The 26337-nt window shown below is 42.8% G+C and overlaps 1 protein-coding gene across 2 annotated transcripts in view; it reads right to left on the reverse strand.

The window, feature by feature from the left end:
- LOC135901108 (calpain-7-like) overlaps positions 1–26337 on the reverse strand; it is a 33739-nt gene continuing 7402 nt past the window's right edge. For both annotated transcript variants that reach the window (XM_065430875.1, XM_065430806.1), the window contains exons 6-19: positions 25153–25437; positions 23140–23353; positions 22108–22193; positions 20571–20664; positions 20330–20476; positions 19496–19726; positions 17089–17233; positions 13931–14030; positions 13203–13332; positions 13059–13134; positions 12130–12338; positions 9693–9835; positions 8734–8826; positions 1–3267 (exon numbers count right to left, since the gene is read on the reverse strand). In XM_065430875.1, the coding sequence (XP_065286947.1) occupies positions 3123–3267; positions 8734–8826; positions 9693–9835; positions 12130–12338; positions 13059–13134; positions 13203–13332; positions 13931–14030; positions 17089–17233; positions 19496–19726; positions 20330–20476; positions 20571–20664; positions 22108–22193; positions 23140–23353; positions 25153–25437 (2098 nt within the window). In that variant the 3' untranslated portion in view covers positions 1–3122. The remainder of the gene's footprint in view (positions 3268–8733; positions 8827–9692; positions 9836–12129; positions 12339–13058; positions 13135–13202; positions 13333–13930; positions 14031–17088; positions 17234–19495; positions 19727–20329; positions 20477–20570; positions 20665–22107; positions 22194–23139; positions 23354–25152; positions 25438–26337) is intronic.

Below are 26337 nucleotides of genomic sequence, written 5' to 3' on the forward strand. Positions count from 1 at the left end.
GGTGGTGGAATTTCATGTTTATTGTTCAACAACACAAATACACGAGCTCAACATGATTTGTCATACACCAACATTTCTATAGCTTTAACCATTGTTCTTATCAAGCATTGCAAGTCTGACAACTAGTGCCAAACGCAAACTTTCAATAACAACTTAATATCGCCTCCTTACAACCACAGTTCCTTCAGAACACCAGAAAAACAAATCCATCTGCCATAACAATAAACAGTTTGCAAATTGAGCATTAAGAATACATCATATGTGCATAGAGTGGAGCAAGTAAACATTATACATCTTGGACAATTAAAAGACATACTTTTTTTCCTTTTAACATTTCTATTTCATAAGCCGCCACAAAAATAAACGTATAGATTCGTGCAATACCGGTTCACACACACAAGGATGGTTCTTAAATACAATGTAAATATTAAAAGAAAACACATCACACACATTTCACTTGCTTAGTATGTTAAAATATGAAGCAGGAGCCTCAAAGCCATTGAAAGATGTTGGCTGCATAATAAAACTGTCAATCTAAAGGTAGAGTATTCATTCATAAAAGTACAGAAACAAGGTTACGATCAAGAAGCAAATTTCTTAATAACAGATGTTCGACAACTTTGTAACCAATGCAAGGTAAAACAGCTGCCATTGAAACGTAACATGCTGTCATCTTGTCACAGTCTCCTATGGGCAACTGGAACGCAACATAAGGTCACAAGAAACCATCGGATGTAGCAACAAATATGAAGTACATACACAGAACTGCTTGTAGAGACATGAATTGCTTTTTGTCGATATTGTTTTTTTTTGTTTTTGTAAGTACAATACTATACCAAACATATTGAAACATGTAGCATGGATGTTTGCATTTGAGAAGCCCGTTATCATACACACAAACTGCAGAAAATAGCGAGTGATGAAAGCATACAGGTAGTGTGCTCAAAAGGTGAGCTAAACAAACACTTAACTATAGTCGCCAACCATTAATTCGGACACTTGTGATTATTCAAACAGCTTTGAGACAGTGCCACGGGCCCCATAGACCTAATGTATGACAGAAATTTCAGGCACCTTACAGCAATGATTCAAACTCTGACTGCTTGACTTTTCCTAATTTGCCCACCAAGTTGAGCAGAAATACCTACATTTTGGTTTTGATACGTCGCCGACATGGTCAATAGCCATGCTGCTGGCACCTTCTCGCCTAGTCAATCCAGTAGTCGCCAACTAGGCCCAAGTATCAGGACAAGCCAAGTCATAAGTTGTAAAGGCAACATTTGTCATTTGTGGTGCACGTTCTACGTATCCAGCATTTGTTACTAATTTACGCGTTAAATAGCGACAATGGCCCCGGCAACTTTGTCAAGAAAGTCAAGTGCCAACTTGGCCTTTCATTTCTGCCCTGACGAGGGCGGCAAAGGAAGCACCGGACAATGACTGACCGTTGCGGAGAGACCTGCCATCATTCAGCTATCACAGCACAGACAACTTTTGTTGTTGCCAGGAGATGAAGATTCATCTGCATGCAGTGACTGTAGTTTCATCTATCTACAGCGACAGCATGACAATGGTCAAGATACAAAGTGTCTGGGTCAAAGCCAAGCTTATGTGTGCAGCAACGCATTTACAAACTCTGGCCATATTTTCAGACGACCACTTTCGAAGATAAGTACTTTGACTTTCACGATATTTAGCATGTATCTCATCGGTTGCATCGACGAGGAACAGTGTTCACAGCACTATGATAAGACAGCATGCTTGCCACTGTGCCAAGAATGCCATCGCTTATAGGTGCCAATTCAGCGCTATTCACATGAAATTGAAGGTATCTGAGTGGCCATCCAAGAATACAGCACAGCTTTTTTTGGCCACTTGTGCAATAATATCACTTCTTTTCTATGAATCCACTATTTCAAACTTCCGATTAATTGGACGTTTTTGGTGGCTCCTGTCGAGTCCAAATTATTGGTCAGCGACTGTACTAGGAAAAATGCACCTCCATGAGCACAACCTAACATAACCAAGGACACAAGCTTTTGGCATACTGCTTCTATCATTAACTATACAAGCGCATACCGTATAACTAACATGATATTGTATGAAACAGAAAAAAGAAAGTATGGATCATGTACATAAGTGAACCTTGAAGTGGATGCAATGTGAAAGATCAGAACAGTGGTTAGTAAGGCATTTTGCAGGCAACTTCATGTCAGACAAACAAAGCAATATTCTAATGACTTCTATGCCCCGAGTTTCATAAATGTCACATACAAGGCAGCAATAAACAGCTAGTTTACATGTGAAGCTCTTGGTGATGACTGCAAGGCAGTGGGGACACAAAGATGCCTTCAGCAGCTTCTGTCACAGGCCCAGAACCAATGTCGACATGGTAAATGACAACTCAGTTTGCACAATGCAGCACCAATGAAGGTTGTTCAGAAACTCTCCACTCACTAATGCCTTCCATCTAATAAAGTTAAAGGGCGGCAGAATTATAATCTATGTTTGATTTCTAGCAGCAAAACATTAATTTCCACATGCGCACACACACACACGCACACACAGAGAGAGAGAGGCAGGCAGGGAACTGTATTGATGGTCCTGAGAGGCTCGAAAAAAATAAAGCAAGGATTAAAGTGACGAAATTTATAAACATTTGACACAAGCAACATGGATATGCATGTCAGCTCTTCTCTTTACTTGCTGTTGACATCACGTCAGACATTTGGCTAATAGAGCATCTGACAATAATGCAACAGCAAAGATCAGAGACACTCAAGATACCGCAAGCAGGCTTCAGTGCAGAATGTAACATCACAAATGAGACAGCATCTTGCTAGCATTCCCACGAAGAAAACACACTACTTCACCTGTTGTGTTACTCATTATGAAGTTTTCTATAAGATAATTTTTATATCCCCGCCTTTCCATCGAAATCACGCTCTGCCGAAGTGGACAATCTGAGATTAACAATTTTTGTTTTATCTTATCCTCTGCAACCAACGGGGTGGTGTTGGCTGCGTCGAGAAGAGTTCCGCATTTTGTCTGATGTGCCTGCCAATCCCAGGCAAGAAATTTAGTGATGGCCTGGCAGGATGACTATTGTGCCAGAGCTACTGCTACTGTATGCGTGACATCTTGAGGGGACAGGTGGCTGAGACAGTGAGGAAGAAAGGCCCTTCTTGGAATGGCTTGAAGGTGGACGGGATCACATTATACACACCAGCTGGCACACGTTCCAGCTCAAGAACTGTGAAGCCAGACCTGAAACACAAAGATCAGCAACACAATCAGGCACTACATGTAGCTTCACCACTACCTGTACAGAATACAGTGAAGTGCACAGCCAGGCACCTTGCACATGGAAATTAGCAATTTTCTGCAATCTGTTAAATGATATGTAGGTGAACCTTGGGAAATAAAAACTGCTCAAATGAGGTAATACTGTCTATGTTGCTAGAACAAAGAAAATATGTACTATACGCAGAGGGGCAAGGAAGGAAAAGACGGCAATAACTAGGAAACTAATGCATTTTCTTTTTCCCAGCAATGTGCCGTTTTCACTTTGAAGAACCACCAAACAAAAGCCATATAAAAAACTCTCCGGCACTCCTAATCAGTTTTGGTTGGCTTCATATTTAGGCCCCTCAGCAATCGTGACTAGAATTTGTCCCATCTCCACGCAAGCAAAATTTAACGATTGAGAAAGACCAGAATAGGCCAGTTTCAGAGCCACCGCCAGTCTTATCACTTGGATTCTCATTATCACTTCTCATTTTTCTCTGCAGCCTGTGTTCGGGAAAGTTATCTTTCTTCTATTTGAGCACAGTTGAGGTAGGCGTAACACTTACAATGATGGCATGGCCATGCCCACATCATATTTGCACGGGAGATGCTGGAGGCCATTATAACCATTCTGGCAGTTACTGCTCTGCCAAACTAACCCTCACAACAAGTTACATCAATCCAAACACTAGCATCCACAAGTGTGCTCGATTATGAGAAAACGTTTTAAGAAAATAGTAAAGCTAGTACAGTTGTCTTGTGCTCAGCGTCTTGAAATGTGTGCAAAAGATGATTCCACGGAGAGAAAGAATGAGTAGAATGAGCACCAGGAGCAAACACTACTATGTATTGTCTTTAACCCTTACTATTAAGATGCTGAAAAATACAAAAATTGCAGGAGAGCTGCTGGCACACATGACAATACTGTGCATATGCACAAGAACAACCAAACTGCCCACATTTCCTTTTAAGTGCTATCACAAATAACATACCAAAAGGCAACATAATTAACTGAAGCACTTGACCTAAAGGTGTACTGACATGATAATTCCAACTGTTCTTTCTTTTTTTGCATTAAGTGAAGGTCAGGGGCCTCTATAACAAATTTCGGCAGGTTTCAGAGTGCCCTAAATATTGTAATATACTCTCGACTTCCGTTAATTCGATTCTGACGGGACCGATGAAACTGTTCAAATTAAACAAAAGGCAGAAAAGATGCCTAAACACTCCAATGAGTTATAGTTGGTTACAGCTTTAGAAAAAAGAAGAGGCCCCGCCCAGATGACCGAAGCGTGACAGCCGAGTGCCTCCGCGACTAAAATACTCCCGCTCAAAAAACCATGCTTCTAAAACGCGTAATTGTCGGTATAAGTAAATATTTTTGTATTTCGATTACTGGTTTGGTAGAGCTCTTGTGATTGGAATGCTACAGCACATGCCGGATCGCTAGAGAAAAATAATCCCATGCCTTCTACAACACTGTGTGTCGATCATCTGCTTTTTAGCTTCATTGCAAGGCACTAAACTAGAAAGAGCAGTTCTGCATGACCTTTGCGCTGGTTAACATGTAAAGTCAACCGCAAAAGTTTACGGGACGCAGGATGAACCAAGAAGCTGAATTCTCGCAAAGTGTGGTCACACAGCCTCGAATTAAATGTTCCTGCATTCACCACCTACACAGTGATTCATTCAATACAAAGTGTCATGCCTTAACACTGCAGGAATTCACATTTGAAGGGGAAAGCGCATCCCGTAAAATGTTGCTGTTGACTGTACACAGCACATTTACTACTCACTTTCCGAGCTTAAGATGAATCAGTTGCTATTTAACAATACTTAAAGAAACAATGCATTTATCGAAACCATTACAAACCTCGAGAAGACGATCGATGCAGCAAAGGTATAAAAGTGCTTTATTCATCGTTTTATATGAATACTTTTGGTTTTAAATAGCACAAGATTTGTATTTCTTGTTTTTGTGTTTTCAGAAACTTATTTTCAAGAATGTGATCGTGGTGTTTTTTTTTTTTTTAACAGCGACACAGTACACGAACACACCCACTGCTAACATTAGTCACCAGACTTTGGAAAGTTTTGCTCATCGTAAATTTGGAGCAAAACAAAACACCATGGAAAAAACACGCAGGATGTTTGTTTGCAGTGGTGTGTCGCCACGGAATCCTGTTTTCAAATGAAGTGTGGTGCAGAGTCAGCAATGCTTATTGCCATCTTTCGTCGCCGGATCACGGCTCCAAAAAAATGCACGCAGCACAAATGGTGCATTGTAGGCTCGCAATAATATGTCCGGCATGGTAGACCACCACAAACACTTTGGGAATCCACTCTGATGAGGCGCAGAAGCCGACGATTGACGCGACTCAGCCCAATTCGAAGCGTGGGTGGCCATCTTCTCGATCGGCAGGATCACTGGCCGGCTGGCTCACGACGTCAGTCTAGAGTGCGCCCATTGGTGGAGGCTCGTATGCATCCGCCTTGTGTGAGTAAACACCCCTTTTTTCTAAAGTTGTACCTGACTATACTTAGAAATATTGCCTTTGACATTAGCTTCACTGCCATACAGCGTGTTATGGAGTGAAGCATACTAATTAGTGAAAGGTGCCACTGTTATGGGAGACAGCATGTGTTAATTTACACACGCACATGCGCCGTCTCAGGTCACAGTACAAGCACCAAGACACCTAGTAAGCTTACTGGCAGGCACTGAGAGTCTTAGATAGACTGTGCTCTTTTTTTGGCGTTAAAGGGACACTAAAGACAATTACAAAGTCAATTTGGACTGTTTAAATACCATTCCAGAAAGCTCGCAACGCTTGTTTTGTGCCAAGACTTAGTTTAAGACAAAATTTCGAGGAATCCGTAGGTTTCCTTTGTAGCAATTGCTACGAACGGGTGGATGTCTGATTTTGCCTTTATTCATTACTTCTCTCCACCTTGCGGGTTTCCGCAGAACTACTACGTCAAACTCTTGCCTTTGCTTCGTGTTGTAGACAAATTCGACTTCGCCCTGCCATCTGCTAGCCGCCTGGTTAGCTCAGATGGTAGAGCGGCTGCCCCGGAAAGGCGGTGGTTGGTCCCGGGTTCGAGTCCCGGACCAGGACGAATTTTTCTTCAACTATGAGGCTTTTCTTTCGAGGAACCCATATGGGTTTCCTTTGTAGCAATTGCTACAAACGGGTGGATGTCTGATTTTTCCTTTATTCGTAAGTCAGTGCCGAAGGTGCGAAGCGAACGTAGCCTACGGAACTGAGGCGACTGGGGGATGGTTCAGCGGGGTCCAGAACAGATAGGTCAAGGTGAAGAGTACGGACTGAAGAGTCCATCAGAGCGGATTGCGCGATGAGGAAGTCCAGGCCGAGAATAATGTGGGGACAGTGGGCGACGATGGCGAATAGAACGATAGTAGATCGATCGGTGACAGAGACTCGAACGGCACACATACCAATTACGGGAGTTGTTCTGTCATCGGCGATGCAGACGTCGGGGCGGGTGTTATTATTTTCTCCAGGCAGTTACAAAGGTCAGTGCTGATGACGGATAAGTGCACAACAGTGTCTGTCTATAAGAGCAGATACAGGAACGCCGTCAACTTTCACATCAAGAAGGTTCATATGAGTGTGCAATGTCAGTAAAGGATTTGGCGGCATAGGGGGCAAAGCAGCATCACTTCAAGGCACTGCATTGTCTAGTTTTCCAGCTGCGAGTGTCTGTAGAGAGTCAGGGAATATGAGCGATGGGGCTGGGACGAGCAAGATTGTTGGCGCTGGGGAAAAGGTGACCGTGAATAAGGGCGGTTCTGCGCAGGAGGTTCAGTGGCAGCATTGTCGGACTGTGCGGCATAGGGACGAGAATAGCCGCTTGGGCGACAGGAGCCAGTATACGTGGTCTGGGCTGGGGAACTCCAGCAACTGTTACAGTGGCGAGAAATGTGCCTGATTCGACGGCAGTGAAAGCAGATGGACTTGTCATTCGCAGTGCGCCATTCAGACGAGCTGCAGAAATGGGATGAATAATAACATGTGAGATGGGGTGGAATCGAATAATCTGGGTCAGCATCAGGGCGATGGGCCGCACAGACAGAGTGAAGACCCATGTTGGGCAACTCTTGGCATACAACTGCCTGAATCAGGGAAACCGTGACCGCAGGTGTGCTGAAGGAGCTAGATTCAAAGGCAGCTGGATGGGTGGCCTCAATCTCTCATCAGACAATCCGGGCAACATTGTCAGTGTTGTTGGAAGAGGAAGTGTCGGCACCGGAAGATGTCACCGTGGTGTTTGGTAGGTGGGCAAACTTCCATCAATAAGTGGGCTTTTTGCGAGTTGCAAGTGGCGGCACTCTTTGATAACTGCGTCCACCATCGCCACATTGTTGAAGGCAAGTTGAAGGCATCATCAATAATACCTTTCAGAATGTGAGAAACGTTGTCTGGCTCAGTCACATGTGCAGCAACTTTGCAGCACAGAGCCAAGACATCTTCAATGTACATGACGTAAGGCTCTGTTGACATCGGCACTCAGCTGGATAATGCCTTCTTCATGCTTTTCATGGCAAGTTGGTGACCATAAAGATTGCCGAACATGTCTCGGAGCTTTTGTTTAAGCAAATCCCAACTGGTGAGCTTGTCTTCATGTGTTCTAAACCATACTCGAGGTGTCCCACCAAGGTAAAACACCACATTAGCGAGCATGATAGTATGGTCCCACCTGTTATTGGCACTGACGTGTTTGTAAAGGCTGATCCAGTCCTCAACGTCCTCTGCATCTTTTCCCGAGAATATGCCAGGATCACAGGAAGTGCAGAGTACGATGTAGGTTGATGGAGTGGCAGCAGGTGTCGCAGCCAGCTGAGTTGCGCTGTGGTCTCCTGGAGCCATGACGGAAGGCTCAACGTACCATCCACAACAAAGCTCCGTGACGAGGTACAGGGAATGTCCACTTCCACCAAATATGTTACATGGGAAGACGCAGACGCGACGCTATATACAAGTAAATTTACAGATCAATATACTACACTTGGCCAAAAGGCAACAGCCGGTGCTAGCTGCTAATCGTTATCGTCGTCTTCGCACGACTGGCTTCTTCGTCATTGGACATCCGAAATACTGGTCCGTAGTGACATCATGTCAGTACCCCTCTAAAAACAAAAGGTAAAAATCACATTCACAAATATCGACAGTGTATCTCCAGTTTGCCATACTTCCTTGAATAGGATTCAATTAAAATTAACCCCATTGAAAGTCCTTTTTAACCTAGTATCTTGCATTGCTCTTTCAGCTCTTGAAGACAGTGCAGGCAGAAGGAAACCAAATGTGCAGCTTTGCACATATTTATATGACTATTCCTAATGTACAACAACAAAGGCACCATGCTTGTGTATGTAGAAATGGCTGGCCACTAATTACATGGTCAATCAAAAGCAACACTCACTTGAACATTCCAGATCCCTTCCGAGCGAAGAAGTCTGAACATGATGGGTTGTTCACAGTGACAGTCACAATATCAAAGCCAATTTGGTATTGCCTGAAGAAAGAAGATATGCAGCAAACAGCCATGACTCAGACACTACTTGAAATGCATAGTATGCATATGTGTACTAAAGTAGTGGAGCTAAATGTACTGACTACATAGGTTGTTACATTTTATAAACTAATATTTGTCCACCAGACCAAAAGAAGCAACTTCCAGAGCTAAAAAAAAAAAAAAGCATGAGTGAAAAACCTTCACTTTGCAGCACCTTGTTAAGTTTGGAAGGACAACTTCCAGTGCTTCCAGCATTCCATTATGTGAAAAAGAAAAAAACTTGAGCTTGCATGGGAATTTTTTGATCAGGTCTCATTACGACATGGCTCTCTTAATACTGGAGAATTAAACTAAGCACGAAAGCAGGTGCAGGCTTTTGTTATGTCTAAGAGCACTGACTAAAACAGCAGGCTAGACCCATTTATATGACTTTCATTACCGCAAATATGTATTGCATTTATGCTTGACACATTTCAAGTACAGCACTCTCTCTTAATGGAGCAGCTGATGTTACAGCGGCAAGAGCTAGCCTGTCGTTTAGAATAGGAGCCAATCCGTTTATTGAAGAATACAGAGGCACAGGCTTGATGTGTATTGTACAAAGCTTATTAGAATCCTACCAAACTTTAGGTAATGTGCAAGCCACCAACTCAATCTTTGCATGGAACAAATGTTAGACCTTATGCACTGTGCACATACAGAGAATGTAGTGATACCACGGATAGAAAGCGCATTCACAAATAGCTTTTCAGTGCAGCTTCTTGCCACAGATATCACAATGTATGTGCCAGCATGTCTACATATCAGATCAGATACAAAGCACTTCCGCATCCCCCTGAACCCAAATATGATGCGTGGTCTCTCACTTTGGCCCCTTCAGGCTGACTAGCATTTGATTGTTGTCGTGGCTACTTTGCAGAGACACCTGGTAGACTGGATTGCGACCATAGGTCTCTGGATGATTGCCACAGCCACCAGCCGTTGCTGCTGTCCATAACCCATGCTTCTCCTGCACGACAGGTGGGCAGAACTGGTCACCAAACTGCTGGTCAGGACACCCTTAATTAAATGTCAATAAACTGTGAATGCATCTCAAATGAAGTATAGATCATCATTTTTAAAGCTGTCTCGTGCAAGTTACATAATGGACTTGCTTCTCGCTGTCTCCCAACACAACACTAGTGCCACCTATTGTGATACATCAAAATGCTTTGAGCTCAGTGTGACTCCCAACGATCAGCACCGTTGTGGAGCCACACTTTTCACTTAGCCAGCCCTGCTCAAGTATATCACAGTGCTTTTCACTGTGTTTACATATTTAATGATTTCCTAGACCTTGCCATCACTACTATATTGCACAGCAAAACTAAAGAACTGTTACTTTTCCATGCAATATGGGTTGAGTGCGTGGTGCGAAACATGTAAGCATACCGAAGCACTCTTTAGCTACTATGCTACATTTTATGCCCTATTAGTCTAAGAGCACAGCTCTGAGGCGCCCATTCCTGCGCCGAATGTCGGCCTAGTCCCTCAGTGTAACTGAGCAAGAATGAAAGAGCGAACGTAGAGCACTGCGGGCGATGAAAGATATCCGTGCGTTCGCGGCAGTTGCAGCGCTGACTGAGCAGGGAAAGCAAAAAAATAAAAAATAAAACTCACAGAAAGCTCGCGCTCCGCCGGAGCGTGGCGAGAGAAGAAAAAAAAAAAAGAACCAGAAATTTTGCCTTCTCGCATAGCATTTACCGCAAGCGATTCCCGGTAAATATTGTGGTTGCAATAAGATGCAGTCAAAGCGGCAACTGTGTGGCTGGTCTATATAGTATAGTGCCGCACGTCGCAGCTCAGCCAGTTGGTGCAGTGATTAGCGCGATGCCTCAATATATAGCGAAATGAAAACACGTATGGAGCTGTGCTGAAATTTTGCATTAGGGAGCATCGTAATCGTCGGGGAACTTTTTTATGCTAGGCAAGAAAGTGCACAAATGCTGCTGGTCACATTGCTGCTGATGCAAGTTCTTCCACAGCAAAGGGAAGACCCTAATCAGCTGCGAACACGTTGCTCACCTCTATGGTTTGTTCCTTCATAAGAGGCAGGCTAATGAAAAGCACCCCTTTATGTCTGTCCATCATGGGGACACTCGACTCTCATGCGGATGTTGTTTTCTCCGCATGGCTCTCGCATCTCCTGTAATCTGGCTTACCCACATAGCGCAGTTTGTGTAGTTGCAAAATAGTACGAGAGATGGCGCAAGTGTTGCGAGGCACCAGGATGGAAAAACACAATCATTGGAATGCAGCACCCTTCACATGACTGTTCACATCACATTCACATGATTGCGCACGGGAACAACCAGGGATCGGTGTCCAGCATGCGGGTGAACATATTAGCTCGATATCCTGTTATGGCGAGTTAGGACTTCCTCGATTCGTCAGTGCCCATCGGCATTTTCCATTGGCAGTAACTTGTCATTGGAGTATGAAAGGCAATAAATGTCCTTTTAAATGTTTGCAGTACTGTGTTGTCCCAAACGTTCCTTTGTCCCAAGAACACATTTGAGACCACACCATGTATTATTGATCACAGGTCACTCACAGTGAACAGATGTTTTACCTTCCAATCATGTGCAAAACATACCCAATCCCATGCAACCATGTGGAAAGCTAAAGGCACTGGGCTCCAATAAGCTACAATAGTACTATACACATTAGAATGAGAGAAAATTGAGCTAGTTGGTAAGGATTCATTACGCAAAAATGATACAAACTGCATGCTTGCGCAGATGAGTTTTGTGTCTTCAGTTGATAGTCTGCATTCGTGTTGTCCACTTCTCTACTCTTGTGTCCTGTCTGCATACCTCACCTCTTTTTTGCATAAGATTATAAACATGGCTGCTGCCACTCTGTTTTCTTGCAACGCTTTGCCAAAACACTTCCTTTTTTTCAGCATATTGAAGGCAGTTTTAAGTCCTGAATATTTTGGGAGTGGCCTGTAATCTAATATCTTCCCATCACTTGCACTGCTGCAGGCATTGCACAAGACTGATTCCAAGGCCAGTGATATCGGAAAAAGTGATTCATTCACATATAAAGAAAACCCAAAAACCATTCAATAGTACTAGTCATAAAAAACTGCAAATTGAATAAATATCCTTCTCATGGAATAAATATCCTTCTCAATCTATACCTTGCTTTTTCAACTCTGCACTCAACGCCTGTATTAGCAAAAGTGCTATGATGACATCAAATACCCTTTGCCACTTTGTGGCAACGTGATGGGCATCACTGAGTCAGTGGGAACCCTACCTCACGAACATATTTGTAAGGGTTCCCAATGGGTGCCAGGTGGAACGGGCAGCTGCTGTAAGCCCGCAGTGTGTAGAGAATGGTGTTGTTCTTCTCGTACTGCGACACCACAAGGGTGTAGCGGGTGTCTCCACCTTTGGGAACCACCATCTTGCACAAGTAGTGCGGGCTGTTGATCCGCACACCATCCAGGTACGGTGGAGGATCAACTACATGTGTGAATAATTGAAAAGAAAGAAACAAAAGGAAGACCTGTTAAAGATGCTCAATGCTCCACTGCTTTGCAAAACAGTTCCCTATGATAAGCCACTACATTTCCACTGAAGAGATATAAAGCTGGTACTATTACATACTTGCAAGACAGATGCCAAGGCGCATTTACAATGTTCATCAAAAGGTTGCCATTGTAAACTTCAGTGCAATTTTAATTTGGAGATTGTTGGTAATGACATTGTTTCAGGAGCAAAGAAAGATAAAGACACTTGCTCTTTACAGAACGAAGCTGCAGACTGGTCGCACTGTTCGTTTTATTCATGGAAAGTTTATATAGACTTAGACATGATGCTGACATGCTTATTTTGCTCTCCACTACAGAAACAAAATGCCCAACTTTATGGAGAGAACGCACTGGCAGTCATATGCAGCTAGTGTTTTCATAGATCGCAAATGAGTATGGCATATGTACTAAGCACTTCTACACCGAGTCACAATTTTATTTTGTGCACACTAGTGAAAAGAAAAACAAAAAAAAGGAGAGGCACGGTCTGCAGAGAATAAGGCTGCTCATTATTTTACTCTCAAAGAAGGCGCAAATCATAATAAACTCAGCCGACAAACTTTAAACCACTATTCTCAGATGAGTAGGCTTCATCATGCCAGTTCCATGGATTGATTTTAGTATGAGCAAAGACAAAGTAAGCTGGACTTACATGGCAGGTACACCTTTTTCCCGTTGTTTTTGTACACAAGCAGGCAGATGTACTCACGGTTGTTCGCAAAGTCCTCCTGCAGGGGCAACACACAATACATAATCAACATGAGGACTACACAAACAATGAAGAAGGAACACTGACCCTGTCTGTGATGTGCCGTGTCAGCAGGATCCAGACAGCACAGCCCGATTTGCTCAGCTCGAGTGAAAACTGTGGGTTCTCACCAATGTTGTACAAATCTTTAACCGGGCCAGTTCCAGCATTCCACGTCCTGCGGAGTGGATTCAATGCAAACAATGACAGCAAGGATTAACATTCCTTAGAAATTATTGCGCAACTTTCATCGTGCATTCTCCATTTCTTTCCTTTGGTCAAAAGAACAGAAGGCGTCTTGCCATGATACAGCAAGAATTGCAATATGACAATGATGCTGGTGACACTCAAGGAAAGATAACAAAGGTTTTAGGACAGACTACCGGTCATCTTGAATATTAAGCTATACTTTGTGAATTATTTGCAAATACATTTTCACTTATCCCTCTGCCTGCAACATTTCGGAGAACGTGCAGGCGATGCGTTTCTATCAGTCACTTCTCATTTCTATGTGGAGTTGCAGTTTTTTCACTACTTCCAGATTTATGCTGAAGTGCCTGGTACAAAACAAGCTCACAATGTTTACTCTTGCACATAAAACAGCAATTCAGGAGATGAAAGTACCAAAAGAGGGCACTTAATTAAAAGTACACATAACATCAACTTTAGTGTCATTTTTAGGCAACCATGTCCAAGAACTAAGTTGCAAGTCCCACTGTATGCCCATTGAAAAGACTAAGCACAGCCCATAAGCAGAGTTCTATGAGGACTCTTGCCTATGAGTGCAGTAGGTGTACTGGAACAAGGCCGGGTTCCAATTGAGGTAGGCGACATCGAAGAAGTGGCACACAGAGTCATAATCGATCCAGAACACTCCTGCAGCATGAAAATTCAGAGTACTTTATGAATGCACACATTTCGCATGAACTAGTTCAAGAATGAACTTTGTCTTATCAGCGCAAAGAAAATGAGGGTGCAAAACATCTGCTGAAAAAGAATGAAATAGAATCTGGGTGAACCGCATTTGAAAAAAACTTCAAAAAGTTCAAAGACGTTCAGACAGCAAGAATTTACACGGCGTAAACCCTTTAAAGTTGTGGGGTTTAATGTCCCAAAGCGGGCACAGTGGGTCATGATGGACATTATATTGGAAGGCTCCCAATTAAGTGTGACCAGCTGGGGTTCCTTAACAAGCACTTAAATCAGAGTGCACAAGAGTGTTTGCAGGAGTGCGTGTGAATATCAAGTTTTCAATTTAGAAGCAAATTCAAATAATGAAAACCAAGTGCGGCTCAGATATTTTTTTAAATATGAGTACTAGTGGTTTTGTAAATATGAAATTTTTTCGCCACCCAGAGGTACAGAATAAAAAGCAAGTTTGTTGCACAGCAAATAATGTACAGGAAAATTACGCTTTGTGGTCAACAAAATTCTCTAGTACAACACTTCTGCTTGACAGTATCACAACTGCCAATACCTCATGTTGCCATGAAGGAAGGATAGCTGCTTAGCATGTTCGGGGAAGCGACTCCCTTTTTCACATCATAATTCCCTCAGACACCGAAAAAAGCCGCCCACTGGACACACTTTTGTCTGGTATAGGCAGATATCTCTTCGCAATCAAAGCAAACAGTGGGCCCCATACTTACACCACTACTCGCACGTATCTATTTCTGGCACAAAATTTCATCATGCACATATCTTTCAAACTGTGCTTTTGGTAGTGAAAATGTCTGTCACAAGCAAGTGAAAAGTGCAGCTGGTTGATGAAATTATCAAAGTCATTGCACAGCACTGATATGGAAACTGCATTTTCAGGAGCTTTCATTTCAGGAGAGCCTTATCCTTGGTGTTTAATTTTCCTCGGTTCTTCTAAAGCCATGTTTTAACCCAGTTTGCTATTGAAGCCTCCTGGTGGTACTCAACTACTTTAAAGCGATAGTATAAAAACATTGCCAAGCTTGCTAATTGGTCAAATCTGCAGTTTGCAAACCATGTTTTTAGGCACTTATACAGATTAGCAGCAGACACAAAGGTTTTGACCTGGTGGCTGGTATTGTCCAGATGTATGAAGAGGCAGTACAGTGTGGGTACCTGAGCTGATAGTGTCAAGCAGCCATAAGCATCATAAATGCATCAATTACAGTGCTTCCTTTTTACATTTAATATGCTTCATTGAACAGTAAATACACTACACCGCAATACAGTCTGTATGCTTTGCCGCATAACATAGCTCTACTGCGTTGAAGCTGCCTTCAAACAGTGACAACAGCAATTTTGGGGCATTCCAATATTTTGAATAGTAAAAGTGTCTTTCAATTCGAATCGCATATTTGAAATTTCAAACATTTGCACACCAGTAGTTTTAATGCTTTTCGCTCTCATCAAAGTGAGAACCGAACCCCCGACCTCACGTTCGGCAGTAGAATGCCATAAGCCACTGAGCCTACATGTGAACTTTTTTTTTTCTGTCTCCACACGTTCTAGTGCACTAGCTGTTTAAACTTATGCTACACCCACAGCCACAGCCAGCCACTCTGGCCATGAAAGCAGTAAAGATGGCCTCTCAATACTATGAGTTGTTGTCCACTGGATGAGGAAGCATGAGCACTGACATGTTGAATTACCTAAATTATATTACAGGGTTTTAGGTGCGAAAACCACAGTATGATTGTGAGCCCCACACTGAAGTCGGGTACTCCGGATTGATTTGGACCACCTGAGTTTTATCATTTGACACATTTGCCAAGTAAACAATGCCCAATAGACTCAATGCATAGGTGCAGTTGAAGAAGACATATTAATTTGTCTGCATTGATGTAAGGTAGTGGAAAAGAGGGTAGGAAAGCTGGCCAAGAAGTGGGCTTAAACCTAAACAGATCAAAGCCTACTTGAATGGAATGCCCACTTGAAGTTCAATGCATATGATTGAGAAAAAAAAAGATGGAAAAATTCATCTTTTATGCCTTTCTTGGTAACCATGTTCGATTCTTTCTACTGCATTGTACTTACCTATTACACACATGTGCACTTAGCTCTGTCAAAACAACACACCACCAGATATTAGCAAGTTCAGCATGCACAACTCGTGCTAAAATCTGTGATATTTTCCCACTGTTTTCATTTGATATGTACTCTTGTTATGAATGCTGAATGAAAAGTGAAGAAATTGGATCAATTCGCTTAGACACAAATACAAAACCTCTATTAGCACATTTATTCTACCAATGATTGCAAAATTTTGTCTGTTGGTGGTGGGAATGAGATGCAGCTACATGAAAAAATTGGGCAGTTGGCTTGCTCTTCTAGTTAAATTTGGCTAAAGCTTCATATATAGAACAATAAACCCTTTTGATCTATTTTTGTGACACCATCTCTCTGGCACATAAATATTTCTGAAATTTTTACATCAATAAAAATTTAATCTCTGCTTTCTATTTAAAGATATACTTTACTGGACTAATGCCTAAATGACAATGCATGCTGCACTGCACAAGCAATATTTTAGCTCCTTCATCTAGCCAACTGACATGGATTCGAACTGCCACGCTCCATTGTTTGCATCTATGACCTACTCACACAGTAATTCAGAAGCCATATTATGCAACAATGCTATTCGTCTTCTACTCTTCTTGCCTTTTTTCATTGGCTGAAACAATGGGAGGCCTTATTTATCACAAGTATCGGTCACTCGATGCGAATACTATCGAATACAATGCAAATAAATCAATACAATAAAAGAAAATAATCTTTATATAATACAGCCCCAGTATCACATATCAAGTCCTTTCATCGTAAACAGCAAGCAAATGTCACAGTTTGTCCTTTAGCAATATTCCACACTCTAATTTGGAAATACATTTCAGAAGGTAAGTAAATGCAGTGTAAAGAGTACAGTGATGCATTTTGTGTGTGCACACCTATATGGTCATACCATTGTCAAACATGGCAGCATTGTGTGGGTCATATCGCAATGCCTGTGCCAGGGCAGGTGTCCAGCTGGTGGTGTCACGCTCTGAGAAGCGGCCCTTCCAGCGCAGGTGGCTCCAGGGGTTTTTGAGCAGGAAGAGGCGGCGACCCTGGAAATTGACACATCAAGATACCAAAACAATTTTGTTTGTACTGCAAGCCATAATGCCATCAATGCGTCTTCCATTTATAATTAAAACTCTCAAGCATGAATTAGAACAATTAGCAGAGGAGCTTGGCAATTTATGTTCTATCAAGACATAAAAAAACCATAATGCAAAGGTAAGCTTAAAACAAACAGGAAAAACACACAGCAATTGACGGCTGCTGTATTTACATAATTTGTGACATATTTTTTCTTCAGTTTGGGGTTTTGGAGAGGGTGTGTGCAAATTACGCAGGGTTTTTGCTTACTTGTTCCTGATAACATGCCTCAGAGGTCACAATCCGCAACATGTGCAGAAAAAGAAAGCAAGTGTAATGCATGGGCAAATGGTCTTTATTTTACAAAACGCCTACTTCATCTAGTCAAAATCAGACCAGTGACATGGCAGACTCTGAGCCATTGTCGTCATCACTGGTACCCCTAACAACACTGTCCTCAGTTCCATTAAGAGCATTTGCAAATTCAGTTTTTTCTAAACTGGACACCAAGATCTTGGGAGAGACCATGCCCTACACTACCAGAATCCACTCAGAGGGCCTCTCTACAGGAAACCTTTTTATTCTAGAACCCAGTGGGAGTGAGACTATGTTTTTCACTGCCCGCCCACTCCATGCACAGCTTGCACACAGTGTTTAAAAGGCTTGTTAACTGAAACTTTTAAGGGCTGCAGGACTGATGCTAGGCTCCCTGAGATGACAACCAAGTTCGTTTTCATAACCTGCAGCTTCTTCACGTTGTCAACAAGGTGAGTCTTGAAGCTGTTCGGGACCAGAAATAATGGCAGCCGCAAAAGAGCACTAGGTCGTCTTAAACAGTGCTGAGCCAATTCTACATTAATGCTTCATTCAGCCATCTTTCTTAAAGAATACAGATGTGGCTGCATCCTTGTACCTTCAATTTCAACGTCTTGCACTTGAAAATAACAAACAGTGGGAGTTTGTGCTCATCACCGTTCATGGCCAGCACTGCCATTCACCAGTGTTTTTCACTGCTTGCTGTTCTTATCAGGACAATTAAGATTCCCTTTTCACTCAATGCAGTGTTCAAAGGCACATGAGGTGTCAGTGGCATTTTGTCTGCATTCCAGATTTGGGACAAGATGAAGTTTTCAATCTTGTGCAACGCTATTGCAAAATGGTGACATGTCACCACCTTATCTTTATAGTCCTCGGGTGAACACTGGCAGAGGTTCATTCTCTACATCAACGACAGATGATCAGATCTCGTAAAGCATGTCACCCACCCTCTGCTCGCCTATCTCTTGCGAGATTAGCAGTATTGCTAAGTAAATAAATAACTAAGGCTGCTGCAGGCATCCGTTTTTCCTATGCTACCTTCCTTGCCTGAACTTCCAGAATCCTTCAATGGCAGGAAACTTTCACTGTTTCATTCCCTGAAAAGGCTCTTCTTCAGATTTACATTTGACAGCTCGGCTTTCTGTTTTCATTAGCAGAGCACTTGGCTCTCATTCACTTTAAACTGCTTGGTGGTGGCACAGTTTGCATTTCCTTCGGCACATTGTGTGACCTGAGGCTTGAACTTAGACATTTAGTTACTGTAAGCCACCACAAGAACAACCACTGAATCCCCAAACAAGAGCTGAAAACATCGCTGACCAATGCAACGTGACTCCCATACTTTATTACCCAGTATTATGAAAAATACACATTTACTCGCATATTTTGTTTTTCCTGCGCTGCCTTGTGGCAGTGTTCATCTGCAGAGGAGAATCCCGTGTTCAGAGAAACTGTGCCTTCGCATGACCTTAATGCAGAAAATGTGTAGTTGTTGTAATCGCTTCCACTTCTACGCCTCCACTACCCACTTTTTTTCTTCTGCCAAGCCTGCCTTGCACGCTGCACTCACACAAGGCGGCACATGGAGAACAAAACATGCGAGTAAATGTGTGTTTTTATAAAACTTGGTAATAAAGTGAGGGTGCGCAAGTTATGTGAGGGCAAAAATTAAAGTAGTAAATGCCGTATCTGCTTTGTTAGTAAGTCAAATCTCAATTTAGTGACACCCAATTTTGTAAAATTCTCAATTTATAAAAGTGACTTTGGTTCAAACTTCTGGATTTCATGAATTCACAGATTCAATCGACTATGTTAAATCAAGGTTTAATTGTTTATCATGAAATGTTATGTCTTATAACAGTCGGGAGCAGTCCAGGCTGCATTTGTTCACTTCGGTGTTTTGAACGCACCTGCACATGGCGCACGTCAAGCATAGCGTAGGCGTGTGAAGGCACCAGACCTGACCGTTCAGCCTCAGCTTCACTCAACTCCCCAGTGGCAAGCGTGACCAGCACATCCCCACGTTGGTGCCGCTCAAGCAACTTGTTGAACAACGCGTCTGCGTCAAAAGGTGTGTCCGCACTTCCATGAAGGCTCACGCGCTCGGGGATCCAGCCAGTCAGTGCGTGCAGGTCAATGTTCTGCAACAGGCAAATGTTGCAGTACAAATGTTCACGGAGATTCAAAATTAAGAATAGCACTACACAAATAAAACATGTACGAGAAGGATAGCACAGGTGCCAACTTCTGATTGATTTTTATTGCCAGAAACCTACACCAAAGTAAACTTTGGCACATGCATGTTCGTACACACACACACACACAAATACAGTAACCAAACAAGCTTCGCAACCATACAATCGGTGTGAGCACATGGGATCGGCATGTTGCCTTGCCAAAGCTGCGGGGCCGGCCAAGACAAGCCAAGACATAGGCCGAAGTGCACAAGCACATCCAGAACTTGCCACTTCAGGTTGCTCTTGCCAAGCATTTTACTTTTTCTTCTACCAGAATACATACTGTGAACTGCCAAATACACATATCTTCACTTCACTGTCTCAGATCTTACATGTTCAGTCTTGTTATTACAGCAGAATATTCATCTGAAATAAAGCATGCCCAACCTAATTTTAGACACACTTCGTTATAATTTTGATGTTCGACTTCAATAACGATTGTCTCTAGTTCGCACAACACGAAGGAAAACCACTGAAAAAGAGTATATCAAAAACATCACTACTCACAGAGTTCGAGCCAGGGAAGTCGTAGCCACCCATGACCTTCATGTAAGCCTTCTCCAGCAGTGAGACCCAAAACTCATTCTTGTTGTTTGAGTACGAGCACAGCATCTCTGAGCTCTTGCCCATTGGCAAGTAATCATCAATGACCACCTGACAGGGGTTGTACCCAAGAAAGTTAATTGACAATAGTAAAATTAATTAATAGGTAAAGGTTGAAAAGAAAATTAAAGAAAATATATATTACCTTTCTCGGCACACCATTAATGTTAAGCTTGACAGTGTATTTGCCACAAGGATTGTACACTGGCTGCCCCTGTCGATTTTGAGGGAAAATTATGCTGAAACGAAACAAAGCATAAATCAAACACACACCTAATTTCTTAGCAAGAAAAATGGGTAAGTGTCTAATTTGAGTTGCAGAATGGCATCCGGTTTTATAAAGCCCACGTCGCCGCAATTCATCCGTGTTATGCGGTAAAGCATACGGACGCCGCGAAGGCGGTTTTGGTTTTGTATCCGATTGCATGCACAGACAATTTATGGCTTTTTCTTTTTAATTGTGGCCAGAGTTATTGCTTGAAGATTTTTCTAGGGCAGGCTGAAAACGGGTGTTTTCGTTTGAGGTCACCATAGTGGTCAGGCGCGTATGTGCTGACTGGGCAAATTTGAATTATCTGGCAAAGGCCAATTTTAGGATCAAAATAACGGAAGTTTGGGCCTATAGAAATGCTTGGGCGTCGGTCGGGACCTTTGGTCTGGATCGAATTAACCGAAAAATCGGATTAACCGGAGTCGGATGAACTGAGGTCTATCACATTATCAGGCAAACAGAAAATTGTCGCAGAAACTGTTTCTTAATTTTTCCAGTAACAGTTGATCATTAGATAGACTCCCATAAAGCGATACTCCCAGCTGGTACACGTTATCCTAAATGCAGAGAAGTGAAACATTTAGGTGCACATCCAGCAACAAGCATAATTGATTTTATTACATTGACATGCTCACTAACACTGCAAAGCTGGCAAGTGCACAATGTAATAGTCCTGACCTAAGCATAGGAATAGCACCACCGAACAAGGTGTTCCTTTTTCAGCACAGAAAGCTTGAAAGATTTGCTTTGAAAACTGGGTGGGAGAAGCACACACAATGTTATGAAAATACAACTTGGTGCTGATACAGTTGCCAGACTTAGCAGATGTGCAGTGGCTAAGAAGCAGGAGTGGTTTCTCTGATAAAAAGTCCTACAACTTCATGAGTAAGCAGCTTCAGTGTCACATAAATATCTTTTGTCTGATGTTAACAAAGTGGTATTTTAAAGAAATTTAACAAAAATGAAAAGGGTATTAATGTTTTTCCAAGATAGACTGCGCATCGAAGTCCGAGTTCAAACAAATAAAAGGCACATAAATACACTACACTGCCCTGCTAGGCCTACTTGATTTAACATGCTCCAAGTCTTTGACAGACGGTACGGTCGCAACAGTTCTCTGCATTCTGAACATAATTTTGTTATTTGACTTTGCAGCTTAAATCACAATACATTATGCACGCAGTATTTCACAGTTAGGTAAATAGCATTGTTAATGCTAAAACAAGTAGTACAAGTTTAAAAAGCCATCAACTTTATAGGAAAGACTTGCTAATATGATCTGTTAAGCAGGCATCTATTACAGAAATGTCTATGAGCCTTCAACGTAAAGATTAATCTGCTAACTTCTGAAATACTAACAAAGTACCAACCTTATGCACTAAACACACCTAAAGAATGTCCATGCCCTTACCCTGTAATAATTTTTTTCTTGAACCGTTTTTCGTAGAGGCCACTCACAGCCAATGACGCCACAAATGAGCAGTCCGAAACAACTGTCTGTGAAGAGAACAAAAGACAAAATTATATGGCCAAGAGCAATTTAAAACACAAGCTGGCAAAGGCCAAGTCATAATCAAGAATTACATTCAAACTTCAAGACGAAGGCACGAGATACAATTGATGGTAACGCATTTATATCCAGTGCAATTTCACATAGCTTGTTATGCTGGCTAAATACAAGAGCAGATGTAAAGCACCTATTCCAGACTTTCAAGCTTCAATCAAGAAAAGAAACGGAAAGGTTGCCTGGACATAGTGAATGGATCCAAAACTGTGTGTGGATGCAACATACTCCTATATGTGCAGTTGCTTGCAGCTATCCCAATCTGCTCTATCTCATTTAAAATGCGCTGTGCAGCAGCTGTAACTGTTCTTTTCCTCCTGTATCCCCACCCTCTTTCTTTTTCAACAAGCCATACCTCACCTTTCATATAGAGCTAATTTACTTACAGAAAATGGGCAGCCCTGCTCTGAAGCTATGAGGTATACAGGGATGGTAACAATTACAAGCAACAAAATAAGCAATAAAGCAAAATGAACATGAATGTGTCAGAACTCAAACCTCACTTCAGTAAGGCGAGGAGATCATATGCCATGCAGCACTCTTGCTTGTGGATAATGATGAACATAGAATATGGTTGGGTCTTGTCAATTATGCAATGTGTTTCTACACTAATATATGGCACACATTATAGGTAACAGTGTAAAATGGTGCCTCTGGAATACTTAGCCGATCCCTGCCATTGTTGTTAGCTTTCTGCTGAAAAATATCTAAATGCACTAGTGATGGCCTCACTCTTGCCAATATTTTAGTAAGATGTCTTTAGTTTACTAGTGCACTCCTAAGAATGCAGGTCGCATTATTCTAGCCAACTTCCCTTGCCTGTTTTAAACAAACATTGCATTCTACTACACCATGCCAGTCTAATGTGACCAGTCATACCTGGCGAATGCTGAAGCAGTCCACCACCTCAATGATCTTGGGGTCGTGTGACAGCTCCTCGAGGCGCGCCCAGTGGCTGAATGAAGCACGCTGTTTGGGCGACAGGGACAGCTTGCCGTCGGGATCACAGAATGGCAGCTTGAATGCAAAGCGGTCCCGCTTGTCCGTCTCCAGGAAGGGGACGTACTCCCGACCGTTGATCACAGATGTCTTCCTGGGCCGGGTGCGAGGCTCACAACATGGCACAGCATTGGCACATCACTGTGCGCCACCATTCACACATCACGGAAGTCTGCAACCATTCCCATGTTTCTCCTTCTTTTTTGGCATAACATACTGCGTTTTATAACAACGAGTGGAGCAAAATCAATTAAATTCTGTAGCACTTGTAGTTCCTGCGTAGCAGTAATTTAGTGTATGGTGAGCCATCAGTGTTTGATCAACAATAACGAAGTCGCATCTAAGCATGCAGCTCCGCGTGCTCGAGCCAGTGCTCGAACAAGAAATGATTGGACCAGCTGCGCGCAGTAATTTCATCAGTGTTCGACGGATTAGAATAAAGAATCCCACTACTGTATTTGATAGAGAAAAAAGAAGGGGAAGGATAGGCCACGAGCCTAGTCACCGTCTCACTTTTCAGTCGAAAGCTGAACTGTCACACAGGCATGGAAAATGTGCCTTTCTGTATGTAACATACATGCATTGACATGCTTTCTAGCATCTAGCATTCTGTTGCACAGATATTTTGTTCCTCAATTTGACAACGATATCAGAGCATTAGCCACAGCAGAGGCATAAAAGAGTGAATACCAGTATGCTGGAAGACGTATCCAGATGCAGAACATTAATGGCGACCATCCTGCAACGCTTTGCTCAACTAGAACACATCGTAAATGTTCTGATGTTGCATGATTTTTCTAAAAAGAAAAACCAGGGGATACTGTAGATGTTTAGAGGGTGGGAAGGAGCACAAAATTCTGTGCACATTCCCACACAGTGAGTAATTACTAACTTGCCCAACAATGCACACAGCTAAGATACCCTGGCCGCTCATAACATCGTTGCTGACACGTTTACAGTGTTGTGATTTACCTGTTTATGAGCAGGTAAATTGAATAAACACTGAAAAGCCTGCTGTAATGTTACTGATTATTATTGCAAACAAAGCAGCTACAGTTAAATTTTGTTACACCGAACACCACATTTAACTAATTTTTCAGATTACCAAACATTCAGAAATCCCCTGCTGACTGTTTATGCATATGACTGCTTACGCACATGGACAAATATAAGGCTGTGTCTGGTGGTCAGTGGCGTTCTTGTGGGGATGCCACACGGCCTGCACTTTCTGGATAGGGTCATTTACACACATTTGGGTTGTGGGACAGTTCAAGTGTCCGCCTTGAGCAAGACACTTGTGGTGTTCACGGCAAGGAATGCAAGAAAAAAAGAAAAAGAACCCTACATTTTGGAGGCGACATGGTCCTTACGCCTTGTCAGTATTTTTGTAGGTGTCATTGCTTCATTTGTGCATGAGTGCATCAGTGGTGTGTGGCAGCAGAACAGAGGCATTTACCTAGTACAGCGTTCCCTGTTGCCAACACATGGCCAACACTACATGCTCTGCAGCCATCTGGTAGACAGAAATTAACTTATAATGAAAACAAGTCATCGTTAGTATGGATCACTGAAGATAAAGACTGAACAAAAGTACATTTTACCATGCTCTTACTTTCTTAGTGCGAATGTGACAAAAGGCACCGGGGCCACAGTGATTTCATCAGAAGCAGGTGCACAGGAAATTGCAACATGCTCACACTAACAGTAAAAGTTGTGCAAAGCCTGTGTGCCACATATAAATGGTAATGCCCATTACGATAATTGTAAAGCGTCCTGCTGCATTTCTGCATGCACACTCTGCATCTGCTATTTTATAGCATTTATGAGGGTTTTGCGAATGCGTCACAGGTGCTGTTGTTGGTTGATCATGCCTCGCCCTCAAAGAAGGCTCACCTGAGGACCTCAATCTCGTCACGCGTGTAACCGTCGTTGCCGCTGATGACCAGCTTGTTCCCTGCATCTCGCACATGCTCCCCATCAGCTCCAGGGAAGCTGACGGAAGATGACGTGGTGGATGCCTCAGAGCTGAGTCTGGTGGTCAGTGACGTGCTGGAGGCCTTGCTGCTGCCAGAGGGTGGTGGTCTGGCCCCCTCAAGTATGGGTGCGGATGGGGCAGGTCGAATGATTGTGCTGCCACTGCCGCAGCTGCTTGCCAACTTGGCCTTCAGGCTTTCCGCCCTGCACACGCGCAAGGACAGTGTCATGTCGCAGTAAAAACAGGCAATAACTTCTGAGGAACTTAAGGATTGCATGTATTTGGGCCAGTTGGTGCGCAACTGGCCTGCTGCAGTCGTTTGACTTTGGGACCCTCGCCTGTATACTATTAACAAACAACTATGTATCTTGAAAGAATAAACTGAAACTGAAACTACATTTGGGTAAAAAGCACGTGGGACACAGCAAGAGGAACAGGAGAATACATTCAAAGCAGTGCAAGGATAGGACACAGTAAAAGCAACAGGTCAATGCGCTGTGCAACCAAATGTTATGCACCAACAACCAGCCCGAATGCATACGATCTGGAAGCTGCACAGTGGGCTATAAAGGGTGCCTTGATTGAGGGCTTCAGGTTAAACTTGACAACCTGCAGCTTATGAGATACTCAAAATGCTCCGACCAAGCTCTTTGTTAGAGGTGTTTAAGTGCTGTTACAAAGCTGGATCCAGAGGTAGACTGACTGTACTGAAAGTTCAGCTGCTTCCAGAACAATAAGAGGAGCCGGGTGACCAGAATTATGCTGGATCCCATTGTACTCCCAGCTCGAAAGTGAGAATGCCCACACACTTTCAGCTGAAGTGCAGCACTCTGTATGAACTATGTGATTGTGTGCCGAGTACTTGATTTTGGTTAGCCAAATGTAAAACGTGCCCCTAGAGTGCTCGAAAGCAATCAGTCGAATGTAGCCTAAAGCTAAGTGCATGAGAATTTTTGCATTCCATCCCCATTTGAATGTGGTCATTAGGGACGTAGACCAAGCTCACTGCCTCTTGGTCAGGTGAGAAACAGTATAACACACAAAGTACTTCAAAACTAACTGTTCAGTCAGAAAATAATACTAGTAAATAAATAAATAAAATT

The sequence above is a fragment of the Dermacentor albipictus genome, chromosome 1, assembly GCF_038994185.2.
Source record: "Dermacentor albipictus isolate Rhodes 1998 colony chromosome 1, USDA_Dalb.pri_finalv2, whole genome shotgun sequence".
Taxonomy (NCBI): Eukaryota; Metazoa; Arthropoda; class Arachnida; order Ixodida; family Ixodidae; genus Dermacentor; species Dermacentor albipictus.